The 24897-nt window shown below is 38.4% G+C and overlaps 1 protein-coding gene across 3 annotated transcripts in view; it reads right to left on the bottom strand.

Moving 5' to 3' along the window:
* LOC148871617 (uncharacterized) overlaps nucleotides 1–24315 on the bottom strand; it is a 29722-nt gene extending 5407 nt beyond the window's left edge. The window contains exons 1-4 of one of the 3 annotated variants that reach the window (XM_088968043.1): nucleotides 24183–24315; nucleotides 21204–21677; nucleotides 19031–21065; nucleotides 18679–18885 (exon numbers count right to left, since the gene is read on the bottom strand). In XM_088968043.1, coding sequence (XP_088824169.1) covers nucleotides 18679–18885; nucleotides 19031–21065; nucleotides 21204–21568 — 2607 coding nt within the window. In that variant the 5' untranslated portion in view covers nucleotides 21569–21677; nucleotides 24183–24315. Of the gene's footprint in view, nucleotides 1–18678; nucleotides 18886–19030; nucleotides 21066–21203; nucleotides 21678–23460; nucleotides 23615–24182 lie in introns of those variants that run through there. The other 2 variants (XM_088968045.1, XM_088968044.1) reach the window with 2 other exon arrangements.
* Between the last annotated feature and the right edge of the window lie 582 nt (nucleotides 24316–24897).

Genomic DNA, 24897 nt, shown 5'->3' with positions numbered 1-24897 from the left:
CCAGTAGCAAAGATGACCACTATTAGAGTTTTATTATCCCTTACAGCTAGTTACTCTTGGCCTTTGTTCCAGATGGATGTTAAAAATGCCTTCCTCAATGGAGACATGCAGTTGCCTCCTGGATTTTATGATGCAGAAGCAGGAAAGAAGGTTTGCCGGTTAAATAAAGCCTTGTATGGACTGAAGCAATCCCCCGGAGCTTGGTTTGATAGATTTAGACAAGCCCTTGGAAAATTCGGTTATGTGCAGGCCCAATCAGATTATACATTGTTCATTAAGAGAGCGTATTCTTCCTTGACTTGCTTGTAGTATATTTGAATGATTTTTGTCAGTTCCTGAGTGGAAAGAGGCAATGAAGGTTGAAATGGATTCTCTTCTAAGAAATAATAATTGGGAAGCTAGTTGACCAGCATAAAGGGAACAAACATAATGTTGATGGTTCCATTGAAAGGTATAAGGCCCGATTAGCTGCAAAGGGACTTACTCAGACTTATGGTATAGACTACTTGGAGACTTTTGCTCCAGTAGCAAAGAAGTAGCAAAGATGACCACTATTAGAGTTTTATTATCCCTTACAGCTAGTTACTCTTGGCCCTTGTTCCAGATGGATGTTAAAAATGCCTTCCTCAATGGAGACATGCAGTTGCCTCCTGGATTTTATGATGCAGAAGCAGGAAATAAGGTTTGTCGGTTGAATAAAGCCTTGTATGGACTGAAGCAATCCCCCGGAGCTTGGTTTGATAGATTTAGACAAGCCCTTGGAAAATTCGGTTATGTGCAGGCCCAATCAGATCATACATTGTTCATTAAGAGAGCGTATTCTTCCTTGACTTGCTTGTTGTATATTTGAATGATATTTTAGTGACAGAGAATGATAACAATGAGGTGAGTCTCTTAAACAATTCCTTTCATCAAGAATTTGAGGTAAAAGATATGGGAGAGCTACAGTACTTCTTGGGTATTGAAGTAGCTAGGTCTAAACATAGGATTTTTGTTTCTCAAAGAAGTATGTTGTTGACCTATTGGAAGAAACGGGAAAGTTAGGTGTTAAGCCTGCAGACATACCTATTGAACAAAATCACAAGATCAATGCAGAGGGTGAAGAGCCTCTTGAAGATAAAACTATGTTCCAACGTTTGGTTGGAAAACTCCTACTTTGTCTCACACGATCGGACATCTGTTATACAGTCAGTATATGCATTCTCCTAGAACCACTCACCTACTTGCAATTGAGAGGATAATTAACATATTTGAAGAGGTGCCCAGGTGGAGGTATACTATTCAAGAATAATGATCACATGAAGATAGAGATTTACACAGATGTTGGTTGGGCTGAGAGTGCTGATGATAGGTCTACCTCTGGATATTGTGTTTTTGTAGGAGGTAACCTTGTCTCTTGGAGGAGTAACAAACAAAATGTTGTTTCTTGTTCCAGTGCTAAAATAGAATATAGGTCCATGGCATATGGTGTGGCTGAAATCCTATAGTTGAAATCACTATTTGAGGAGTTGGGTGTTGCTTATGAGAAACCCTTAATGTTGTACTGTGATAATTAGGTTGCTATTAATATAGCCAATAATCCGGTACAACATAACAAAACTAAGCAATATTGAAGCAGACAGACATTTTGTTAGAGAAAGGATTTCATCTCAAGAAGTTTGTCTTTCGTATATCACCTCCAGCATACAACTCGCAAATCTTCTTACCAAAGTTGTTCCAATGAAGAAATTAGAAGCAGACCTATGCAAGTTGGGAATCACAAATATCTATTCCCAACTCGAGGGGAGTGTAGAGAACACTAATGTGGATCCCACTGTGTTCGTACAATTAATAGTTATGTTAGTTATTTCAGTTTGTTAGTTAGTAGTGATTTCAGACTTATATTATTGATTTGTTTTATTCTTTTTTGCCATGTAAAAAGTAAGGGTAATTCAGCCCTTTTGCATTTATTTGGATATGAATATAAATACAAGTAGCAGGGTGGCAATTGCTAGCTTTCTCACTTCTTTTCTGAACCCAATCTTCGAATCCTCCTTCTCCTCTCCTTCTCGTCTCTTCTTTCCTTCTTCTCTTCTATCTTTGTTTGACTTTTCTCATCAAATATTTAAAATATATTGTAGTCTTGTTCGACTACTCATGGATTCCAAATGACAATCCAATTAAAAGTGGTGTCAGGGTACAACAACCTAAATTGTAGTTCTCAGCTCTATAAAGGTAAAGAAAAAAAAAATCATAAATTGTAATTTATAGAAAAAAAATCATAAATTACACAACCTTAGGTGCAACTCCAAGTAAGGAACACCTATTAGGTCGTGAGTCCCTGAGATAAGCTGGTCAACCCAGTGTTTTTAAAAGTGCAAAGCACCAAAAAGAGTACAAGTAGCAATTTACGCATGAGGCACAAGGTGAGGTGCGTGCCTTTTTGAAGAAAGGCACAAAAATAGAAAAATGCCTAAAAATAAAAAAAAATACAAAAATGTAAAAAAAAATTAAACACGTTATCAAAAAAAAACATAAGCTTAAATTTTAAAATAAATGTTTTAAAAAACCTACTATCTAAAACTAAAATACATAAGCATAAAATATAAAGTGTATTCAAATGAAAATTTAAAAATAAAATCACATATAAAACATTTTCAAGCTTGTAAGACCCACAATCTCTTTTTTCCTCAATTGCATTACTTTAAATACCTAATGTGATGTAAAACATCTTGCGTTCAATTAATTGTCTTAATTTACTTATCTAGATTGATTATCTTTATTATTTAATTTACTTAATTACCTTTTATCAGTAATTTACTTAATCATCTTAATTAGTGTAATTTACTTAATTAACTTTATACCATCAAAGACCCTAAAGAAACTTACTTAGACTTTCCAAAATTTGGGTCAAAAGTAGCTTTTTCAAACTTGAGCAATGCCACTTAAGCATGTTTTTATTATTTTATCATTGTCTAATAGATCCGTCAACGACATCTCTAACATCGTCTGTTTTTGCCTTAAAGTGGCCTTTTCATCATAGTGAAGGGCAAAAATGGCCCTTTCAATTATTTAGGGTCTAAGTGGCTTTTTTGCAAAGTTCAAGGGTTGCCAGAGCCAAATATCTATATATCAAGGAAAAAACTATGCTGCTAGATAAACATGATACTGGAAGGCTGGAAGGGCTTTGACCAATCAACCTTCCCCTAGTGAATTTTGATAAACACCAACTGATTGATTACCATGTTTATGATACCAGTTCATTGGTTACAAGACTCTACAGTACCATAGTCAAACCTTATATCAAATCTAAAAGTATAAAACCTTAAACTGATAACAATTGTGTGGGGCAGCTTCAAATTTCCATCATTCAGAATGGGGAGTGATAAAAAAAATAAATTTTACAAATCCCATTATCAAAATGCAAGTAAAATGAAAACTAAATATATTGCTTTAATCCATATTTGGTTAGTTTGATAGGTGCTATGAGGATTATTTAATTGTTATTTTACAGTTGTTGTTAGTGTGTTGTCAGCTTAAGATGTTGTCAACCAGTTAGTTTCCTTCTTTCTTATTAGTTTGTTACTAGAGAGGAGTGCCACCAGGGGCATACTTGTAATCTCCCATTCCTTTTATATTGAGTTAATATAAATAACTAAATTGGCAGTAGACAGAATAGTTTTTGTTCGTCTCTCAATCATATCTTCCTCTTCTCCTATTTTCTCTCTTCTCCTCTCTTTCTCTCTCTCGCCTCTCTCTCCATGAATGATTACATGGTATCAAAGCAAGGTTCTGGGCTATAAAAACCTGTTTCTCCCATCTAAACCTGCTTCGTCCTCTTTTCTCTTTGATTTCTTAGACGTGGAAGACAAAGAAACCCTAGCAGGCCACTTGCGGCTCTTCCCCTTTGGGTTCTTCCTTGATCGTAACATCAAGGAGACCCTAGCAGAAGAAGGGTGATGTAGTAAAGAATCCCTCATTTGTTCGATGCTGTGAAATTAATTTCAGGATTGGCACCTTCGTACAGGTGCTGGACAGGGTATGTGTTCTTGTGTTGTTCTATGGCCAATGGTGTGAAGACCTTACTTTTTTGGTTTTCTACCTTCGTTTAGATGTTGGACTGCTAGATTGCATGTGTTGTAGTCGAACTACTAGTATACTATTCTAACGGCTGGTGCTAGACTGATTAATGGGCTATTTTAATGGCTGAACTATCACTGAGTTGATTTCAATCCACATTCTAGAAGTAAATTTCTTGAGGGTTGAACCATGTATACTTCATCCTCTAAGTCACCATTTAAAAAAGCATTCTTTATGTCCAATTGGTGTAATTCCCAGTTAAGGTTAGCAGCTAATGACAAGAGGAACCTAATTGAGTTCATCTTAGCTATTGGAGGAAAAGTCTCATCATAGTCAACCCCGTACACTTGAGTGTACCCTTTGGCTACTAGTCTTGCTTTGTACCTTTCAACTGTCTCGTTTGCCTTGTGTTTAACTATAAACACCCACTTACACCCCACTGGGTCTTTCCCCCTTGGAAGATCCACCAATTCCCAAGTTTGATTTTTATGAAGAGCATTAATCTCCTTCATAGCATCTGTCCATTTAGGGCATTTTAAAGCTTCCACAACATTTCTGGGAATAGGGATGCAAAGGCTCGGTATGAGGGGGAAATGTGATCATAGGAGACATATTGGGTAATGGGGCGTTTGGTAGTGCATGATCTGACTCTCTTTCTTTGAGCAATAAGAATGTCAAGGTCATCCACAGTAGGAGTAGGAGTATCAGTAGGTGCAATAGAGTTTGGACTTACCTCCTGGGAGTCTAACAGTGTCGGTTGAGCAAACAATGTAGAACAACTTTTCACTCGAATAATAAAAGATCAAGTGTTCCTTTTCATGTTGTGTATTATGATGTATGGGGGCCTACTACTATAATCTCTAAGGGCGGATATAAGTACTTTATCACATTGATCGATGACTTCTCTCGCTATACATGGGTATTCCCTATGCATAGTAGAGACGAAGTTCCAAAAATTGTGAAAGATTTCCAGAGGATGGTATTTACGCAATTCCATGTTGAAATACAGATCCTTTAGGTATTGCTAAAAGAAAAAACAAACACCTCCTTGAGGTGGCTCGTAGGATAATGTTACACATGAATGTTCCAAAAAGGTTTTGGATGGATGCTATACTTGCAACTACTTATGTCATCAATCGCATGCCCTCCAGAGTACTGAACTACATGGCCCCTCATCAGTTGTTGTTCCCTCAATCCCCTTTATTTTCCATTCCCATGAGAGTTTTTGGTTGTCGTGCCTTTGTCCATGATTTGTCTCCATCTCGAGGTAAGTTAGACCCTCAGTCCATTCCTTGTATCTTTTTGGGGTATCCCTCCTCTCAAAAAGGGTATTGGTGCTTTGATCCCGTTAGTCATAAGTTTTTTGTGTCTATAGATGTGTCCTTTGAATCTGAACCGTTCTTCCCTGCTTCTCCTCAGGGGGAGACTAGTAGTGTAGAAGAGGAGAAACAGGTTCAGGTCCACCAAGTCTCTCTCCCTTCTATTCCGGACCTTGCTCCCTTCTGTGTCTTCCAACATACATGTCGTAGAGATCAGCAATGTGATAGAGATGTGGAGCAACCAAACATTGAGCAACCGACACTATTAGACTCCCAAGAGGTAAGTCCAAACCCTATTGCACCTACTGATACTCCTACTCCTACTGTGGATGACCTTGACATTCCTATTGCTCAAAGAAAGGGAGTCAGGTCATGCACTACCAAACACCCCATTACCCAGTATGTCTCCTATGATCACATTTCCGCCTCATACCGAGCCTTTCTATCTGTAGTTGATTTGCATCCCTATTCCCAAAAATGTCGTAGAAGCCTTAAAATGCCCTGACTGGACATATGCTATGAAGGAAGAGATTAATGCCCTTCATAAAAATCAAACTTGGGAATTGTTGGATCTTCCAAGGGGGAAAGACCCAGTGGGGTGTAAGTGGGTGTTTACAATTAAACACAAGGCACACGAGACAGTTGAAAGGTACAAAGCAAGACTAGTAGCCAAAGGGTACACTCAAGTGTACAGGGTTGACTATGATGAGACTTTTGCTCCAATAGCTAAGATGAACTCAATTAGGGTCCTCCTGTCATTAGCTGCAAACCTTGACTGGGAATTGCATCAACTAGACATAAAGAATTCTTTTTTAAATGGTGACCTAGAGGAGGAAGTATGCATAGTTCAACCCCTTGGATTTTGTGCCAAGGGAAGTGAAAATAAGGTGTGCAAGCTTAGAAAGTCTCTTTATGGTTTAAAACAATCTCCCAGAGCTTGGTTCAGTAAGTTTCACATGGCAAATCAGCAGGTAGGCTTCAAACAATGTCAGTCTGATCACACACTCTTTGTGAAGAGATATCAAGAACAAGTTGTTGTATTGGTAGTGTATGTAGATGATATCATCATTATAGGAAATTGGAGTTCAGAAATACAAAAATTGAAACAATTTCTTGCATCTAAATTTGAAGTGAAAGGTTTAGGTCCCCTGAAATATTTCCTTGGAATTAAAGTCGCCCGCTCAGAAAGAGGTATCTTCATTTCTCAAAGGAAATACACCATTGATCTCTATTACAAGACACAGGCAAATTAGGCGCAAGGCCAGCAAATACTCCCATGGATGTTGATCACAAGTTGGGTGACTGTGATGGTGAACCTCTGAAAGATGTGAAACAGTTCCAAAGGTTAGTGGGAAAGTTGATTTATTTGTCCATGACTCGTCCAGACATTGCCTATTCAGTTGGGGTTCTAAGCCAATTCATACACTCTCCTAAGAAACCATGCATGGAGGCAGCAGAGAGAGTTCTTAGATACTTAAAAAGTATCCCGAAACAGGTCTACTATTCAGTAAACATAATCACCTAAAGGTCTTTACAGATGTTGATTGGGCAGGTGTCGTAGATGATAGAAAGTCCACAAGTGGGTATTGCACATTTGTGGGAGGAAACCTAGTGACTTGGAAAAGCAAGAAACAAAGTGTAGCAGCAAGGTCAAGTGTTGAAGCTGAATATAGAGTTATGGCACATGGGGTGGCTGAAGCCCTTTCGCTAAAAAATCTTCTAGGGGAGCTTGGAGTTGTTGTTCATAATCCCATGTCTCTTTACTGTGACAACAAGGCGGCCATAAACATCGCCAGCAACCTTGTCCTACATGAGAGGACCAAGCACATCGAGGTAGACAAACAGTTCATTAAGGAAAATTTGGAAAAAAGGGAAATTTGCATCCCTTATGTCAACTCCAAGGAACAACTCGCTGATGTCCTCACAAAAGGACTTCCATACTCGCGGCACAATGAGTTATGTGACAAGCTGGGCATGATAGGCATATCCAGCCCAACTTGAGGGGGAGTATTGTGAGGATTATTTAATTGTTATTTTACAATTGTTGTTAGTGTGTTGTCAGCTTAAGATGTTGCCAGCCAATTACTTTCTTTCTTTCTTATTAGTTTGTTACTAGGGAGTGCCACCAGGGGCATACTTGTAATCTCTCATTCCTTTTATATTAAGTTAATATAAATAACTAAATTGGCGGCAGCCAGAATAGTTTTTGTTTGTGTCTCTCAATCATATCTTCCTCTTCTCTTTTCTCTCTTCTCTTCTCCTCTTCTCTTTCTCTCTCTCTCGTCTCTCTCTCTCTCCATGAATGATTACAATAGGAATAGCTCTATAATGTATCAATGAAGAGTCTAGCCCATAAAAAACATTCAACTTTCGACTAATACCTAAAGTATAGAGTAATGATATTGTTGATATGGTTTAAAATAGAACTTTTATGGGAGAATCATCATCTAAGCCTTGTCCCAACTATATAATCCTGTTTGACCATATCATTTTGTATCCATTGTTAAATTATGTGCCCTTAAATCATTTCTTACTTGTAAAACTAGGCAACCACCTAAGCATTTCCTAAGTGAGGAAAGTGCTCCATGAAGTAAATGGGGGGAACTCAAATGGCTTTCATGGAGGGAAGATAAATTCTGGATGTGGTGATGGTGGCAAGTGAGTGCATAGATTCAAGATTGAGAAGACAGAGAAAGCTTATGATCATGTAAAGTGGGGATTCTTGGAAGAAATTCAAAAGGTTGATGGGGTTTGGAGAAAAATGGAGGAGCTGAATGTATGGGTGTATCTCATTTTTTTCCCTTTCAGGGATCCTCAATGGGGTTTCCTCGAAGTTCTTTCAAGTCTCTAGGGGGCTGAGACAAGAAGATCCTCTGTCCCCTTTATTATTTGTATTGGTAATGGAAGCTCTAAATCTGTTGCTAAAGAAGGGAGTACAGCAGGGTTGGTTAGAAGGACTAGTATAGGGCCAGAAGGGCCATGCATTTCCCATTTACAATTTGCACATGATACCCTCATCTCCCTAAATGAAGAGGAGGATCAAGTGCTGAATTTAAGAGCAGTATTAGCCAATTTTGAGCTGCTAACAGGTATGAAGGTGAAATCTTGAGAAGTATCCTGATTGCAGTCAAAAAGATCAGCTAGGAAGAGATTTCAATGTTTGCAGCAGTCTTAGAATGCCGGATAGGGGAGCTTCGCTTTTCCTATTTACGCCTCCCAGTGGGGGCCAAATATGGTTCAGAAAGCATGTGGAGGCCCCTCATAGAGAGAGTGGAAATGAGGTTGGAAAATGGAAAGCAAGATATCTCTCTCTTGAGGGCAGAATTACTGTCATAAAAAGTGTGTTGTCGAGTCTTCCTACTTACTACCTTTCACTGTTGAAAATACCAACTACTGTGGCCAACAAGATAGAAAAAATCCAAAGGGATTTCCTTTCCCTTGGGAAGGAGCAAAGGGACCAAGGAAGTTTCACTAGTAAAGTGGGAGAAGGTAAGACCAAAAGCTCTAGGCGGTTGGGGCTTAGAAGAATAAATATTTTCAATAAAGCTCTTATGGGTAAATGGTTATGAAGGTTTGGGCTAGGAAAGGAGAGGGAGTCATTATGGAGAAGAGTGGTGGTGGGGATGTATGGGCTGGTGAGGTTTGGGCTAGCAATAATTAGCCATTCCTATGAGGCGAGTGTTTGGAAGGGCATAATGAATTTTAATCAGGATTTCAGAGGCTTGATAAGTGTTAAAGTGGGTGCTGGTTCCAGAGTGAGGTTTTGGGAGGATGGTTGGAGTGGGGTTGGGAAGTTGTGTGATATTTGCCCAAGACTGTATAGGCTGGCTGATTATCAGGTTTCAGTAGCCCACTGCTATGAAATAAGAAGTGATCATGTGGTTTGGAGCCCTAGGTCAGAACCCCTACTTGAGAGGTGGAGGAAGAATGCATTATTTTGCTGGACAATCTAGAATAAACCAGAATCTATACAACCATCAAAGATGGATTGTGGTGGAAGGAGTGCAGAAATGGAAAGTTCACAGTGAAGTCATTCTACACGGCTCTCATTAGGGAGATCCAGTTCCCCCGAGAATTGAAGCTTTTGCTCGGCTGGTTGCATTGGACAGTGTTCTCACAACAGATCACTTGAAAAGTAGAGGCTTCGGCATAGCTAATTATTGCTATTTGTGTAAGTCCGAAGAGGATACTGCTTTTCACCTGTTCTTGTCATTTAGCAAACTTAATTTGGAGATTCTACTTCTTCCTATTCGGAATTCCCATTTTCCACCCATCCTCAACAGCAGAGATCTTCTCTGTTTGGCCAAAGTTCAGAGGAAGCAAGACTAAAATCATTTGGAGCTGCATACCTTTTGCAGTGTGCAGTCTCTGTGGTGGGAAAGGAACGGAAGGCTACTTGGAGGAAAAGAAAGAAATATTGAAGTGATTGTGGCTTCGGTCGGCCAACTTATCACAATTTTCTGAGACATTCATGATATTCAAGCTTATAATGTGAATCATTTCAGTCTTGACTGATGTTTTGATGTACTGTTGTAGTGGGGTGACATCTTGACACCTGAACAGATTGTACCTGCTTTAATTTTTTTAGTATTTTTTTTCTTCATTACCCTTCAAAAAAAATTCCTGAGCAACCAAATAGGCAAGCAGTATAGGTATAGATATCTTTTTGAGAACATGTAACCCATTTTCAGTTGATAGGTGTATGTAGAGCCAAACCATAGCACTCACTCTTAGTCATTGTATGTATATCTTCCTTTTGTGAGGATGTCATTCAAAACTATTGTCATTACTTTTGACAATCAAATTAAATAGTCAGTCCATAATAATTTGCTGGTTTAATTTGTGGTCAGTTTATACCTAAACATGAAATTCCAAAATACTTATGGTTACATACACCAATCACTATTCTAACCTCATATCACTCTCCGACCCTTTATACTAAATATTCTTCATGTGTCTCTTACAAGTCACAAGTGAAATACCATCTTCATCCTTGTTTATGACCACCATTTCATCTTTAACCTTTTGCCTATTTCCCTTCTTAAAACGACAACACAACAGTTAACTCCTCACCCTCAATTACTATTCTAACCTCATATCTCTCATCCACAAATAACACCTCATACTCTCACCCAGACCAATATCATTGCCTATCAAGTAACACTCCAAAATACATATTTCTGTCCACAGAAATAAACTTGCCAACAGCATCTCCCATTGATTTTAACATCTGAAAGCACCAAGCATGAAGGGAAATTCCTACAACGAAAATCCAGGCCAACAGTATCTCCCGCCATCTAATCAATGATCAAATTTGAAACTCCAAGCATCAAAACTGCGATAACTCCCATATGAGAAGATCATTGACACCTTCATTTCTCTGCAAACAAAACAAAAATAATCTACCTCTCATAGCTCTGACCTCAATTGTGTAGCCTAACCTCCACTCCCGTGAGGCCCAGCAAGAAACAGCATCTTCATCTGGTGATTCTCCTAAGAACCTTCCAACTAGACATTGACCCAGTAGGTCTAATCTTTTACTAAGGTTAACATCCTTTACATGTATTACCCAAATGCCTGCAGAAGCTACATCAGAATTGTTCTCCACCCAAATGCCTTCAGACACAACAAGCTAGGGGCATCTTTTCAGCCTCCTAGAAGGTCCATTAGAATGATGGACCCTATATTCATTTTCATAGGTCTTTCAAGTTTCTGGATTTGCTCTCAACTTTATGGTTCTTTTATAAGCAACATAAATTTCATTCATTAATGATAAGAGATTGAGTACAAAGACCAGAAAAGTCTAGTCACCCATCAAGAAATTCAAGATAACTACAAATTAGTCCAAACCAATTGCTCCTTGTGAACCCCTTGTGTTGCCAAGCAATCTGCTATCCCATTTTCTGTTCTCCTAATCCAACTGAAAGTAGCTCCCATTTCCTTGGCTAAAGGATGGATTTCCCTTACAGCATGCCTATAAGCCCAATCTCCTGGAATATTTTTAGTTAGCCAAGATATGACCCACCTTTCAGTCCCCCCTCCACCTCCAAATGTTCAAGGCCCAGCTTCTTAGCTATCCTCAAGCCTTGTAACAGTACCATTAATTACGCTTTGATACAATCACCAACTCCAAGAGGTCCTGAATATATAAGGCTTTGGATACTCTTGCTGCATCTCTAAAGACACCTCCAATTTCTGCCAGACCTGGGTTTTCCAATGAACTGCCATCAAAGTTTAGATTCAAACCTTGAATTGTTAGTGGTTTCCATTCCATCACATCACAACCATGCCTTTTATCTTGTAAGAAGTAGCCACTTCTCCCCCAGCATTGTTGTCACATGAAAATCTCTGAAATCTTCCAATGATTTTACCTAATTAGCAACCTTTATTTTAACATTGTCCACTATCTTACAGTCTTGCTTTTTTCTTTCAATATTCTGCCATTTCTCTCTTCCCATATTATCCGCAGGACTGCTGCCCACCACAATATTCTTTCCCATTTTTGGGTTGTCTCAGGAAATTTGGAGAAAATAAATAAACCAGCCACATCTTGGGGAGCCTCCCACCTGCACCAAAAGAGAGAGCACAATTCCAACCAAACGCAATTCACAAAGGTACAGAAAAGGCCTCCTTTTCTGTAGCATATCACAGGTATTGATCTTTCGCAGAACCACTTCCCAATAGAAGACTTGAATCGTAAAGAGGAATAAGTCTACTCCAAATATCTTTCACCGGGAAGTTCACCCCCAGACTATTAGAGTACACCAAAGAGATGAACAAAGAGGCACAGGAAAACAAGCCAATGGGAGAAGCTGAGCAGATCCTGTTGTCACTAGCCTGGTTGTCCAAGAAAATAGAGTTAAGCTGGGCCAAGAGTAGAATTAGAGAGTTGCATTCATTCTCCCTAAGCCCTCTTCTATACCCAAACTCCCAATCCAAGCCAGATGAGGCTGTAGACCAAAATCTTGAGATGGGTTCCATCTTATAAGTTGATAACAAATATAACAATGGAAATTGTTCTTGAAGAGTGGAGTTTCCCACCCAAGATCTTCCCACAACCAAACATTGAGCCCATTACCCACATCATACCTGATAAATCGTAGGAAGAAACTATCACACAGATAATATTTCCAAGGAGATCTTGTTGAAGAAGGAGCCACCTTAGCATTATAGCCATTGTCTGAAGCACCACAAACACTCATAATAACCTTGTGCCAAATCCCATTCCTCTCTAATGGTAGTCACCACAACCATTTCCCAAGCAAATCAGTGTTCCTATGAATCAAATTTCCTATTCCCAACCCACCTTGTTCTTTAGCCCCACTTCCTTCATCCCCCAATTCGCAGCTGTTATTCTTTTTAGCCACTTTGCCTGGGATTCAAAAGATGGAAATAATAAGTGAGTAGGTTGGGCATTGTGGACTTAATTAAAGTTATCCTTCCACCCAACAAGATGTAATTTCATTTCCACGAAACCAACTTCTTTGTGAACCTTTCCAGCACTGGCTTCCAAAACCAATACTTGATCTCACACCCCAACAAATTTGCACAATGTTCTAGCTCCTCAGCTTGCAAGTTGGTTCCTGCTACTCCACTTTTCCAAGGTACTCCATCGGCCCAAGGTACTCCTTGGTTCCTGCTTGTGTGCCTAAGTGCCTTAGGCACACCTTTTAAATCACTGCTCTGGCTCCATAGAGACAATTACTAGTAATGACAAGTCAGCATTAGCAGTTGCCCAAGGTAGGTGGTAATAATAGAGGTATTGCTCATGGTAACAAAGGAGGTGGCAGAGTTGTCCTAGGTAATCAATCAGGAACGTCTTGAGAGATGTAGAGGTGGTTGTGAACAAGGTGGACATGGGTTATGGAAATGCACTTATTGTGCAATGGATGGCACATGATTAACTTTTGTTATGATCTTCACCCACCTACTAGTTGGGCAAATAATGCAGTAGCTAGTGATGATCACGAAGAGAGTTCTACCCAGCAGCTTGATCCATCCCTATCAGCATCCCCACATTACTAGAAAGGAAATAATTAGTATCTCATGTGATGAATATGAGAAATTCCTTTGATCCTCGTCCTCCAACCAGAGCCATAGTGATTCCTACCACCACTTCTGGTATGGCATGCTTTCCTTCCTAACCATGTCATTCATCAACCTGGGTCATTGATATTTCTTTTGATGAATAATAGAAACTGGGTTATTATAATAATAAAGAAAGTATACAAAGGGGATAAGGGGAGAGATAAACTCTCTTAGCCAATGTTTTAAAAACCAACCCAGAGGCCGAACCGTTTTTGCCTCCGGGTCATGGGTCACTAGTTTGACCAAACGGGTCAAATGGTTTGGATCGTGCCATGTCAGCACATATATGTATTTATATACATATGTATGTATATATGTGTATTAATATATATTTTAGAAATAAATAAAGTATAAATATGTTTTAGGCATGTTATATGTATTATTTTATATTTAATTTATTTTTTAATTCAGCTTTTAATTTTTTATTTATAAAAAATATTAAAATTTGTAATTTGAGGCCAAAAAAAGGGTTTTTTTCACGAAAATAGCGGGGCAAGGCGCCTACGGCCCCTTGGGATGCATAGATCTCAAAAAGTTACCCAAAATCAAAAAGAAAACAAATCACCTCCAATCGGACATCAAAGTGCAAAGTTATGGCCTCTGAAAGTTTTGCATGCATTGAGTGTGCAACCCGCGACTCAAACACCAGGTCGAATGGGTCAATAGTCGAACTATCCGGGTCAAACGATTATTGACCAAGTCAACAGTTTTTTGACCATCTGGCGGGTCTAGAATGAACAGGACCCAAAATCCTAGCCAGGTAATGGTTCGAACAGTTCGACCGACCAGGTCGGCGGTGGTTGAAAACATTGCTCTTAACTCTTATAAATACAAACAACAAGATTACAATACAGCTCAAAATAAATGATCCCTTCCCACCCCCTACTTTGCTAATGTATCAGAGAATAAACTAGCATTCCTTTTCACCCATTGCACATTGATTTCCATTCGCCAAGACAGCCAAGTACTCCTTTTCTAGTTAATATAGCACCACCATCCACTACTCTTCCTTCTTGAACTACTCAATAACTAACTTCGAATCCCCCTCAATTACTAGCTTCTTAATGTTCAGCTCTCTAGCCCTTTGAAGACCTTCCAGCACAACCATTATTTCAGCCCTCAAAGAATATCCAACACCAATTGATCCTAAGTGACAGCAATGACTCTTCCTCATTTCTAAAGACACCCCTATGCCTGAGCCTTGAGGGATCCAGATTTCCTTCACTACTCCCATCAAAATTCAGCTTAATAAAGCCACACGGAGGAGGGGACCAAGTTGGTCTTAACACAGCCTTACTAGGAGCTGAGTTAGCAATAGCTTTCCAAATCATCTGCAAGGGTTCCTTCAAAAATACCAAGAGACTTCACCCAATGGATCACCCTAATTGCAATGATTTCAATTAGGGCATCTCTACTTTTCTCCTTATCAAGAAAGATCCCCTGGTTTCGTTCTTCCCATGCTATCCAACACAAAACCGCCCTTTTACATAAATATCTTCCCATTTGGCCAACTAAAAAAGGTCGAGGCAAACAAACTCCGCACATTTGGCGGGGGTTCCACTTGCACCCAAGCAAAGAGAGAAAACATTCCCATATCTCTCAGGCGACAATTGGTACTTTGTAAATTAAAAACCATCAACCTTACAATGAGAGCACCAATTTGGACTTTTTCTTTGGAGCAAATCAAAAGTGTTAATTCTCTCCAGATAGGCTTCCCAACAAAAAGCACCCACACAAGGTGGGATAGGCTTACTCCAAACCTACCTAACAAGAAAAGGTATCCCCAAACTATCCCCTGATTGAACTAAGGTTGAAAAGAAAGAGGTACAAGAGAAGAACCCAAAGGAACTAAGAGTCCAAATTCGAATATTCCTTTTACTAGGATCCAAAAATATCAACCCTTGGAGAATAGGCACAACACTCATTTCCAACTTACGAAGCCCTCTCATGAATCCTAGGTCCCAGTCAAACCAAAATGGGGAGGCACAATGAAAGAAGGAATAGGCTCATCTGTACAACTGTAAATGGCATAGAGAGAGGGAAATTGCTCCTTCAAAGGAGAATTATCTAACCATACACGATCCCAAAATTTGACACAATTTCTAGAATGGGGATTATACTTGACATTTTGACAAATGGCAAGAAGGATGGTAAAATTGCATGGATGGACTTCTAGGGAAAAGCTCTAGAGGCTCTGGCCAAAATCCGGGAATCCCAACCATTAGCCACAAGCCTATGAATACTAATAATAAATTTTGACCATAGCCTGTCTTTATCCTCAGGTATCTCCACAGCCATATCCCTAACAAAGCAACATTCCTCTACTCGATGTTCCCTAACCCTATTCCACCAAACTTCTTACTTCTGCTAACCACTTCCCACCTTACTCTATGGTCCTCCTCACATAGCTTCCAAAGAAAGTCTCTCATCAATTTTTCAATTTTTTTGCTAACCCCTTAGGGAATCCTAAACACTTAAATACACCGACAAGCTAGCAAGAGTAAACCTAATAACTGTAATTCTTCCCCCCATAAATAGTAACTCCTCATCCAAGATGCCAACTTCTTTGTAAGCCTTTCAACCATAGGATTCCAAAAATTACTTTTCCTCGGATTATCCCTCAATGGTAACTCCAAATAGGTCAAAGCCATTGAGTCACTTCACAACCCAAAACTCGAGCACTCTCATTCAAATTTATACTCACAAGACAGCATTTATCAAAATTAACTTTCCGGTTAGACATATGCTCAAAAACTTTGATCAAATCCCTACCCAGTCAAGATTACCACCTTCACAAAACAAAATAGTATCACCAACAAACTACGAGTAAGAGGCACCTCATCCCTACCTACCGTCCAACCCCTCACCAAGTTCCTATTATAAGCTCTACTAACAAGTCTTCCAAACACATCAGCAATCAATATGAATAAAATGGGTGACAAGGGATCCCCTTGTCTAAGACCTCTTAACACTAGAAAGTGGTCCACCATAGATCCATTCTACAAAATTGAATAATGACAAGTCTTTATGCACCCTAAGATCAATTTGCACCATCTATCACCAAACCCAAAATTCACCATTACCCCATGTGTATGTGAGGGAGGACCACTCTAATTCTTTAGGAGAGAACCTTAGCAATGATCTTATATAATCTATTTACCAAGCTAATCGGTTTGAAATCTTTTGGGTGCACAACATCATCTTTTTTTGGAAGTTTAGCCCTGGATTAATCATTGCTCTATCAAAGAACTCTCCGAACACCTTCCATAAATCATCTTTCAACACTTCCCAACAATCTTGATAGAAAGCCATAGTGAAATAATCCGGTCCATAAGCTTTAGATATATCATCCATAGAGAACACAACTTCCTTGATTTGATTCAACCGAAACCTTCTCTCAATCCACACCCTAGAATCCTCCTCTAATCTTGACCACTCCAGACCCTTATTCCAAATTTTTCCATTCAGAGGTCTCCTAAAAATAGATTTGAAGTGACCCATAGAAATAAAGTTTTTTCCTTCTTTTCCCATTAGCCAAAGCTGGAAAAATTCAGTATTCCTATTTCCCTCCTTCAACCAAACCCAAGATTTTTTCCTCCAACCAACCTCCTCCTTAGTTAAGATATCCTCCAAATGTTTCCTCAACCAGGACCATTGATTTTGGAACCTCTAATCATATGATCAGGTCTTCAAGTGTGTTTTCTTCCTTTTCAAGATCATCTCCATCTCAAGCAATTATTATAGTTAATGGTACTTCCTCTTCTTTTCATGGTTGTAGTGATTTTTCCCTCCATCTTTATCCTTAACTTGTGTGCTCTTCCTAAATTTTCATTTAACCTTAATGCTTGAATTAACCAAGTCTTTGAATTGTTCCATGACATTCATCCCTTCTTTTTCTCTTTATTTTTTTAGTCTAATTGTTACATGCAACTTATGGAGGGCAGTTTTGTAATTTCTGACACTTGTTGGAAGCTTAATAAGCAAAGGGTCGACAAGAGAGAAAAACAGTTCGAATCTTTCTCTTGAAGACCCCTTTTCTTCTACTTTCTTCTTCCTTTTTCTCTCGTCTTGCTTTCTATCTTGACTGAATCACTTCCCTTCTTTATTTAAGATCTTTCTAATATTCTTTTGGAGTTTTCCACAATATGTGATGGGAAAGACAAATAATTACAACAATACCCAATAATAATTGTGAAAAGTACCTTTCATTCTAAATACCACTTCTAATTAAGAAAAAAAAATCTATTCGATTTTAATTCAATCCCAACAATAAATTAAACTAAAAATACAAGAACATTATATATTGTTAACAATTATTAGTTGGGTATTTAAAAATAACTTCTTTGACGCAAACCAATTGCAATTTGATATTGTACATGATGAACATTATACAACATCCCAAATCAACTTTACAAACAGATACATATCAATTTGGGAAAATTGAACTGTGTGACAAAACCAAGTGATGTATCACATAAACCCAATATCTAGACAAACGTAATGGTCCCTTAAGCTTAGTCAGTTATTTTCATGGTGTACCAAGGGTTCAACTAATCTGGTTCATGAGATACTCAACCTAGAGACTTGGGCCTATGAGTGAACTAATCAGTCCATTCACCTCCACTCTCCACCTTTACCATTGCCCCCACCACCAGTTCTTTATTTTCATTTGTCACCTTTACCCATCACAAGCAGATACTCTCCTCTACTACCATCATCATGACTACCAACCCCTCACATCTCTCTCTTGGTTTTTGCTTTCAAAACAGAAAAATGGTGTGGCCAATTTTGTAATTTTTCACAGTATAGGGGTCTAAGTATAATTTGCAGCTCCCTGCCTGATTAAATATGAGAGATAAGCATATAAAAACTGCTTGATCTCCACTTTTTTCCAATCAAGACATAAATCATATTAAATCCCTATGACTCCCTCAGCAAAATATTCCAATTGGTTAAGGATGACACTAGAGGAGGTAACTTTATAGAGATTTATACTTCTGTTTTTATTGTCCTTTCTTCTATTGTTTCAGCATACCTGTAACCCATTAAAAAGAAAAATCACATGTAAACATTATGCAGAATGTACTACCCATAAATCATCATACATGTATGAAGTATGAACATTTGAAGAGCCCCAGTCTATTAAGATTATAGCCAGAAAAAAATTAAATGATTAACTTAATGCTCAACTGGTAAAAAATCACATGCTCACCTGAAGTTCAAGATCCTTCATCTTGTATCCCATAGAGGATAGAGCATCAAGTGCATTCTGAACTTGACAGCCAAGAATGTCATGATTCCTTACTGCTGTTGCTACTTCAGCTTGCAGCTGTTCGATTTCCATCTCTTTGGAACACAACTTTTCTCTCAATACCCTTGTTATTAGGTTTTGTTCCTTGAACATGAACTCAATATCGTCCTTTGTGTGCAAAGCCAAAGTTAAGAAAATATTGTGAGTACAATTTACCAACAAGATCAATGACATGTTCCAAATGAATTACTAATTAGGAAAACTAAGCTCAATTTTCTTTGAGGTAAACAAGGTAACTTGGGCAGCAACATACCTCCAAATCCTGACCACTCAATTCCCCCAGCCCACCATCATCGATGCATTGTGACTGAGATTCTGATGCTGTTAATTTGGACTTCTCATGTAATACCTCAGCTATTGTCTGCAAACTTCTTCTCAAATTTTCAGTTCCCCTCTTCAAACTTTGGACTTTCATATCAGATTCCACAACAAAATAATCATCTAAACCACTTTTATCTGCTTGACCCTTCTCAATGCCTTCAAGAATTTGTCCTCTTTTCCCTTTAACAAAGTCCATGAACTTTACACACAGTTGATTGCTCTCATTGAGCAACAACAGGGCTTTACTTTGTAAGCAATCAATCCTGGCAAACAGCTCCTGATCTAACTTGAAAGATGAAGATGTACCCACATTTCCACTGCTTCTCAGGCGGTCCAACAGATTAATATTCTCGTGTTGAAGGGACTCAACTTCAAACCTATAAGACTCCACTTCTTTTCTCAAAAATTGCTCCACCCCTGTCAACCTCACTTGTTCCATTTGCAACTTCAACACATGATTATCAAATGCCTCAGAAAATTGTTTCCGTTTTATTTCTTCTTCAAGTCCTTGTCGCAAGCCAACAATCGTCTTCTCTTGTTCAGCGCAGGTCCTCTGTAATCTTGTAATAGCTTTCTGCAACTCCTTGTTTTCATTCTCCTTCTCTTTGTAGTTCCTTTGGATACATTTCTTATCTGCATCAACCACTCTAAGCTTCTCTTGCAAATCTGACAGGGTTTTCCGAAGAGCCTGGTTTTCTTCATTTACTTGTTCCACTCTTTCCATCAGATCCTTTAACTGTTGTTCTGAATACAGAATTCTATTTCTGTTCTCCATTTCCTTACCACTAAGGGAAGAAACTTCTCTTTGGAGGGAGACATTCTGCTCTGCCAGCTCCCTTACCCGTTCCCGTAACCTCTGCTCTTCTAACTGGTACTTCTCAAGCCTACAGGACCAGTCATTGGACCTTCGGTCTAATTCCTTCTCTAGTCCAGCCTGCAATTCATTCTTTTCCTTCTCTAGTCGCCTTGTCTGTGAGTCTAAATCAACCTTTGCAACTCTAAGTGCTTCCTTAGCAGAGGCTCTATCAGTAATTCGACACCGTAATTGGGTAGAGAGCTCAACAGCCAAATTTTTACAGTCAGTGGAGAGATTTCTGATCATCCGAAACAAAACAGATGCACTGGGCCCACTATCTTGGAGAAGGTGCTCTTGCTCGAGCTCTCCAGAAGAAAGCAAAAACCTTTCCTCTATTTCTATTGCTTTCCTATGTAATTCAACATCTTCATCTTCCATCTGTACCGAGTAAGGACCATCTGAAACATCCCCAAGAAGATGGCATTGTTTCTCAAAGCCTGGCATTTCCTCCCCATTGATGATTTTGTAACAGCCAGTGGACGGGTAACTTTTCTGGACAACCCCATCTGAACTTGAAGTAGGATGTGGGTCCAAATAGTCCTCAAGTACATCTTCCACAGTGGTAGGGATGCCAGGGATGAAATCCCTAGCATTTACCTCTTGTTTCTGTGGAAATACCAAGGACAATCTTTCGACCACATTCTTTGCCAATTCCTGTGGAGATTCAGACCCAAATTTTCCGTTTGTCCAATTTCTAGTTGGAAAGACATCATGTATGTCTCTCATTTCTCCAAATGAATAAGACCTTGATCTCTCTTTACTTCTACAAGTTGGTGAAGCCGGTGCTGTAGACTGAACTCGGGGGGGTCGCCAACCACAACCATTTCCCGTACCTGGAGGGTTCCTTTGAAAAGAACTGTTCCTTGGCTTTAAGATCCTTTCATTATGCAACTCTCCATCAATGTAGAGGTCAAGCACTTTGGTTAAGGGTTCAGTTAAGTGATTGGACCCACATCTAAGTGGGATTGCTTTGGAGACATAAGAAGAGTTCTCATGGTAATCTCTGGATAAACAAGGAGAATCAACATTCTCTTGCCCATGTGTCTTTTGGGTAGCTGCCCCTCCACCTCTAGTTGCTTTGGACTGCTTCTCTGGATTGAAGGACCTGCAACTGATACAAACCAAAAGTTAAAGAATGTAAATTTCTGTCTTTTTTTATGTATGAGGAGATCCATTTACATGAAAAGAAATGCAGATTTTAATGATATAAACAAAATGTGCTGGACTTCAGCTAACTTAAAGACCTTACCTATCAGAATAATCAGAGGGAAGAGGCATGATGTTGCTACTAGTTAAAGGAGATCTACTGGGACTTATACAAGTCAAATTTCTTTCTCCCGAACTGCCGCTGTAAGAAGTAGCTGATGAATATGACCTGCTTCTTCTAAGACTTGATAGTCCTGGACTAGTTTCAGAGTTTGGGCTTCCAGAGAACTGTTTTTGAGGTTTAACCTTGGGGTTCTTTGTTCTTCTCACAACCTTATCATTGACTTCATTGTTAATTCCATTTTCCAAAGTCTCCCAATAAACTTTCTCATCAGTTGGTTCTGGAGGAACAGAATTTTTGTTCCCATTGATGGATGTAGAAGATCTGAAAAAGAACAACTTCTTCATCTATAAATCCTCGGTTGGAATTTATAGATATAAAACAAATATTCTTGGAAGATGCAAAATCTCTCTTACAATCTTCACCGTACTACCAAGCTCTAAACAGGATATTCTCCTGAAAAATAAAAAGCATAGCATTAACAAGATTAATAGAAACAACGAGAAAGAGAGAATAAGAGTGAAAATTGTGCTCCCAAAACTACAATACATCATGCTCTAATCAGAAACTTTGAAATCCTCAATTAATTATGTGTTTAAATTATGACAGAAACAGGAAAAAGAAGGTACATACTAAATAATAGATCCATGGTGTGGGTACAACAATAACTAGGAAGCTGAGGAAGAAATGGGTATAGCCAACAACAAGAAGCCCAAAAATCAAAAGAATAAGAACTAATGATGATGATGATGGCTGCCAGAGAGGGGAAGGAGAGAACCCTTGCAAGAAGGCCATCGTTCAAGTTGGTGTAGAAGGTGATAGCCCTTGTGAGTTCTGCCAGGACACAATTTTTTTAGTGCCACGGGAATGCTTCATTTCTGCCTTGGGCCCATTCCTCATTCTCATTGAAATAGACCCAGAGAATTTTTTTTAATTTTTCATCCATCAAAAATTCTAAAAAAAATCCACTAAATTGAAATAAGGTCTTACAGGTATATGAAATTAGCAGCCAGAATTGGTATTAATCCGGATAGAGTGGGGAATAAACCTATCCATCTGATAATGGAAGAATGGTAGGCGGACAAGCTTCAACACAGAAAGGGTTGAGAAACAATCACTAGTGGCCAAGTTTATTGTGCCGCTAAGACTAATTAAGGATGAAAGGAATAATACGCTACATAATGACAGGCATAGTCACTTGGAAGTTATTCAAAAAGTAAATTCTTTCATCTGGGAGAACTCTGAGCCTAACAATCCTGTTGTTTATCAATTAAACAGCTCTGATGTGCTCACCAAATCTGCAACTAGCATAATCAATAATCTTGATGCTTACATTCACGTGGATGGATCATATGACCCTGTTACAAGAAGATCTGCAACTGGGTGCATAAACTCCAGAAAGAAATAACAATGTTATTTGTTACATAAGGAAAACATGCAAGGCTGCAGAAGTACTGACTTAGAATGGTTTGCAGTTATCAGGGGTCTTCAACAAGCAGCCAACAGGAACTTTAGAAGGTTACAAGTCTTTCCTGATGCTGCTAACATAGAAAATAACCTAAAGGACAACCACAGTTCCTGCACATGGATTGAACTACCTCTTCGTGATGCTGTGTCTAATCCTTTAACACATTTCGATAAGTATTAATGTAAATAGATCTCCGACCTTGTTAGCTCTTCTTTTGGCCTATGGTGCATGCAAAAGGGGATCTGATGTAAATATATGTATCCCACATATGGGAACTGATGTACAAAGTTTATAACCAGAAATGAAATGAAGTTTTGTTAAAAAAAATGTTGACCATAAATAAGAGAAACCCATAACGGAAAAGCAATAACAACTCCAAAAGAAACTAAAAAGAAACCCAAAAAGCTCTACTCGGGATTACAGACCCTTGATGCAATACAAGATTTAAAAAGAAAAAAAAAAACAATTATAAATAATGGAACCCGTATTCCTTCTCAGAGTATTCTCGATATCTAAACAGAGAAATGGCAAACAAAAGAAAGTAAACTCTTTAGATATGTCAAGGATAAAAATGAAATTACATTGATAAACAGAATTAGAAAGAACTTCCATGAGAGAAAGAAAAGAGAAGCTGAACTCAAGCAACTTTTAGATTTAGAGGTAACGTACAAGCGTTTCAGAGAAGCAACTCTATAAACGTAAGAAACTGAGAAATCATAAAAGAAAATAAAGAAAGAGAACTTGGTGAAAACAGTAGCTGAGAAAACGTACTCTGACAAAATCTAATAAAACAGAATAGAGACAGCAACCCTTGATTTCATCGAAGGGAATCCGGAAGAAGGTCCCCATGAAACTTGAGCTTAACAAGTAGAATATCATCAAAACACGCTCCTCCTTTTTCTACATCTCCTTTCTCCTTAAACCCTCAATACCTCCCTCCCCACCATTAGTCATTGCCCGTTTCAAGAAACGCTAAGAAATATCACGAAAAGTGAATTCACTAAACTAAAACATTGAAAATTGCCCGAAATCAAAATAAAACAAAATCCTAGTAGATAGAATTATGCAAAACCTCACAAACATCTGACTATTTTAAATTTTGATTCTTTTTTCTTTTTTTGGTAAGACATTTCACTTCCAGAGAGTTTATTTCCCTTCTCGGGGGATAAAAATTCAACCTCCAAGAGACGAATAAACCCAAAAAATAATACCAAAGCTAAACAAGCAATGCAAGATAGAAGTGAAAGAACTCCTTACAAAATTTTTCAATTCTTCTCTGTCTCAGAAAACCCAGAAGTCAATTCTAATCCTTAAAAGAAAAGATTAATTTACACCGAATAGCGCAAGCACCAAAAAAATTCCTTCTAGGAAAAAGTACCGTTGAAGAGCCGGCGAATTTATCGGGATTTTCGAAATTTGAAAGGAACTAGAGACCCGAAATTTCAGGTAAACTGAAGAAAAAAAATGGTAGCAGAAGTATCGCCAATTCTTACCATCAACGAACAATCTACCGTGCTCCTTGTTCGAACAATGAAAATTGGGAGTGATGATGAAGACTTAAGTCGTGAACCGGATCTTTTAAACTGGATTTCAGTGCGACAAAAACAAAATTTAAAAATGAAAGAGAAAGCTAAAATGGCGGACTAATATTTTATTAGGGCAGCGGGCAGCGCTAGCGTCCGAACCCTTGCAGAATTGGTAAATTACTTAAACATACCCATTATTTTTTGACAATTACTTTTAAGTAATCATATAACAACTACTCTACTTAGCACTATTTTGAACAGTTTTGTTTTCTCCACAAATAAGTGTTAGACGTATTTTGAAATAAGCAATCATGGGCCATGCATCTAATCATTTTGGTGATCATGTTACTGTTTTAATAGGCAATACAAATATTTCTTAATAAAAGATCGATTAAATAAATAAATTATACATTATAGGGGTGTTTTAATAAAATAAAAACTATAAGACAAATTTAAGTAAATCAACGAAATTATAAGAATATTCTAATAAATTACCCTATTTTATTTATTTAGATAAATGGCCAAAATCTCCCTTGGTTATTACTAAACATTTTTTGAAGTTTGGTATTTGCAATTAGGCGTGACAATTTTCCAACCCACCCATTAATTAGCGGGTTGGGTTGTAATCACATATTCCCGGGCCAATTGTGGGTTGGGTAACCCAACAAAGGAACATTTATTG

Source organism: Nelumbo lutea, chromosome 2 (genome assembly GCF_056320005.1).
Source record: "Nelumbo lutea isolate HS-2025 chromosome 2, American lotus-T2T, whole genome shotgun sequence".
In the NCBI taxonomy this organism is placed as follows: domain Eukaryota; kingdom Viridiplantae; phylum Streptophyta; class Magnoliopsida; order Proteales; family Nelumbonaceae; genus Nelumbo; species Nelumbo lutea.
This window is presented reverse-complemented; position numbering and strand designations above follow the sequence as displayed.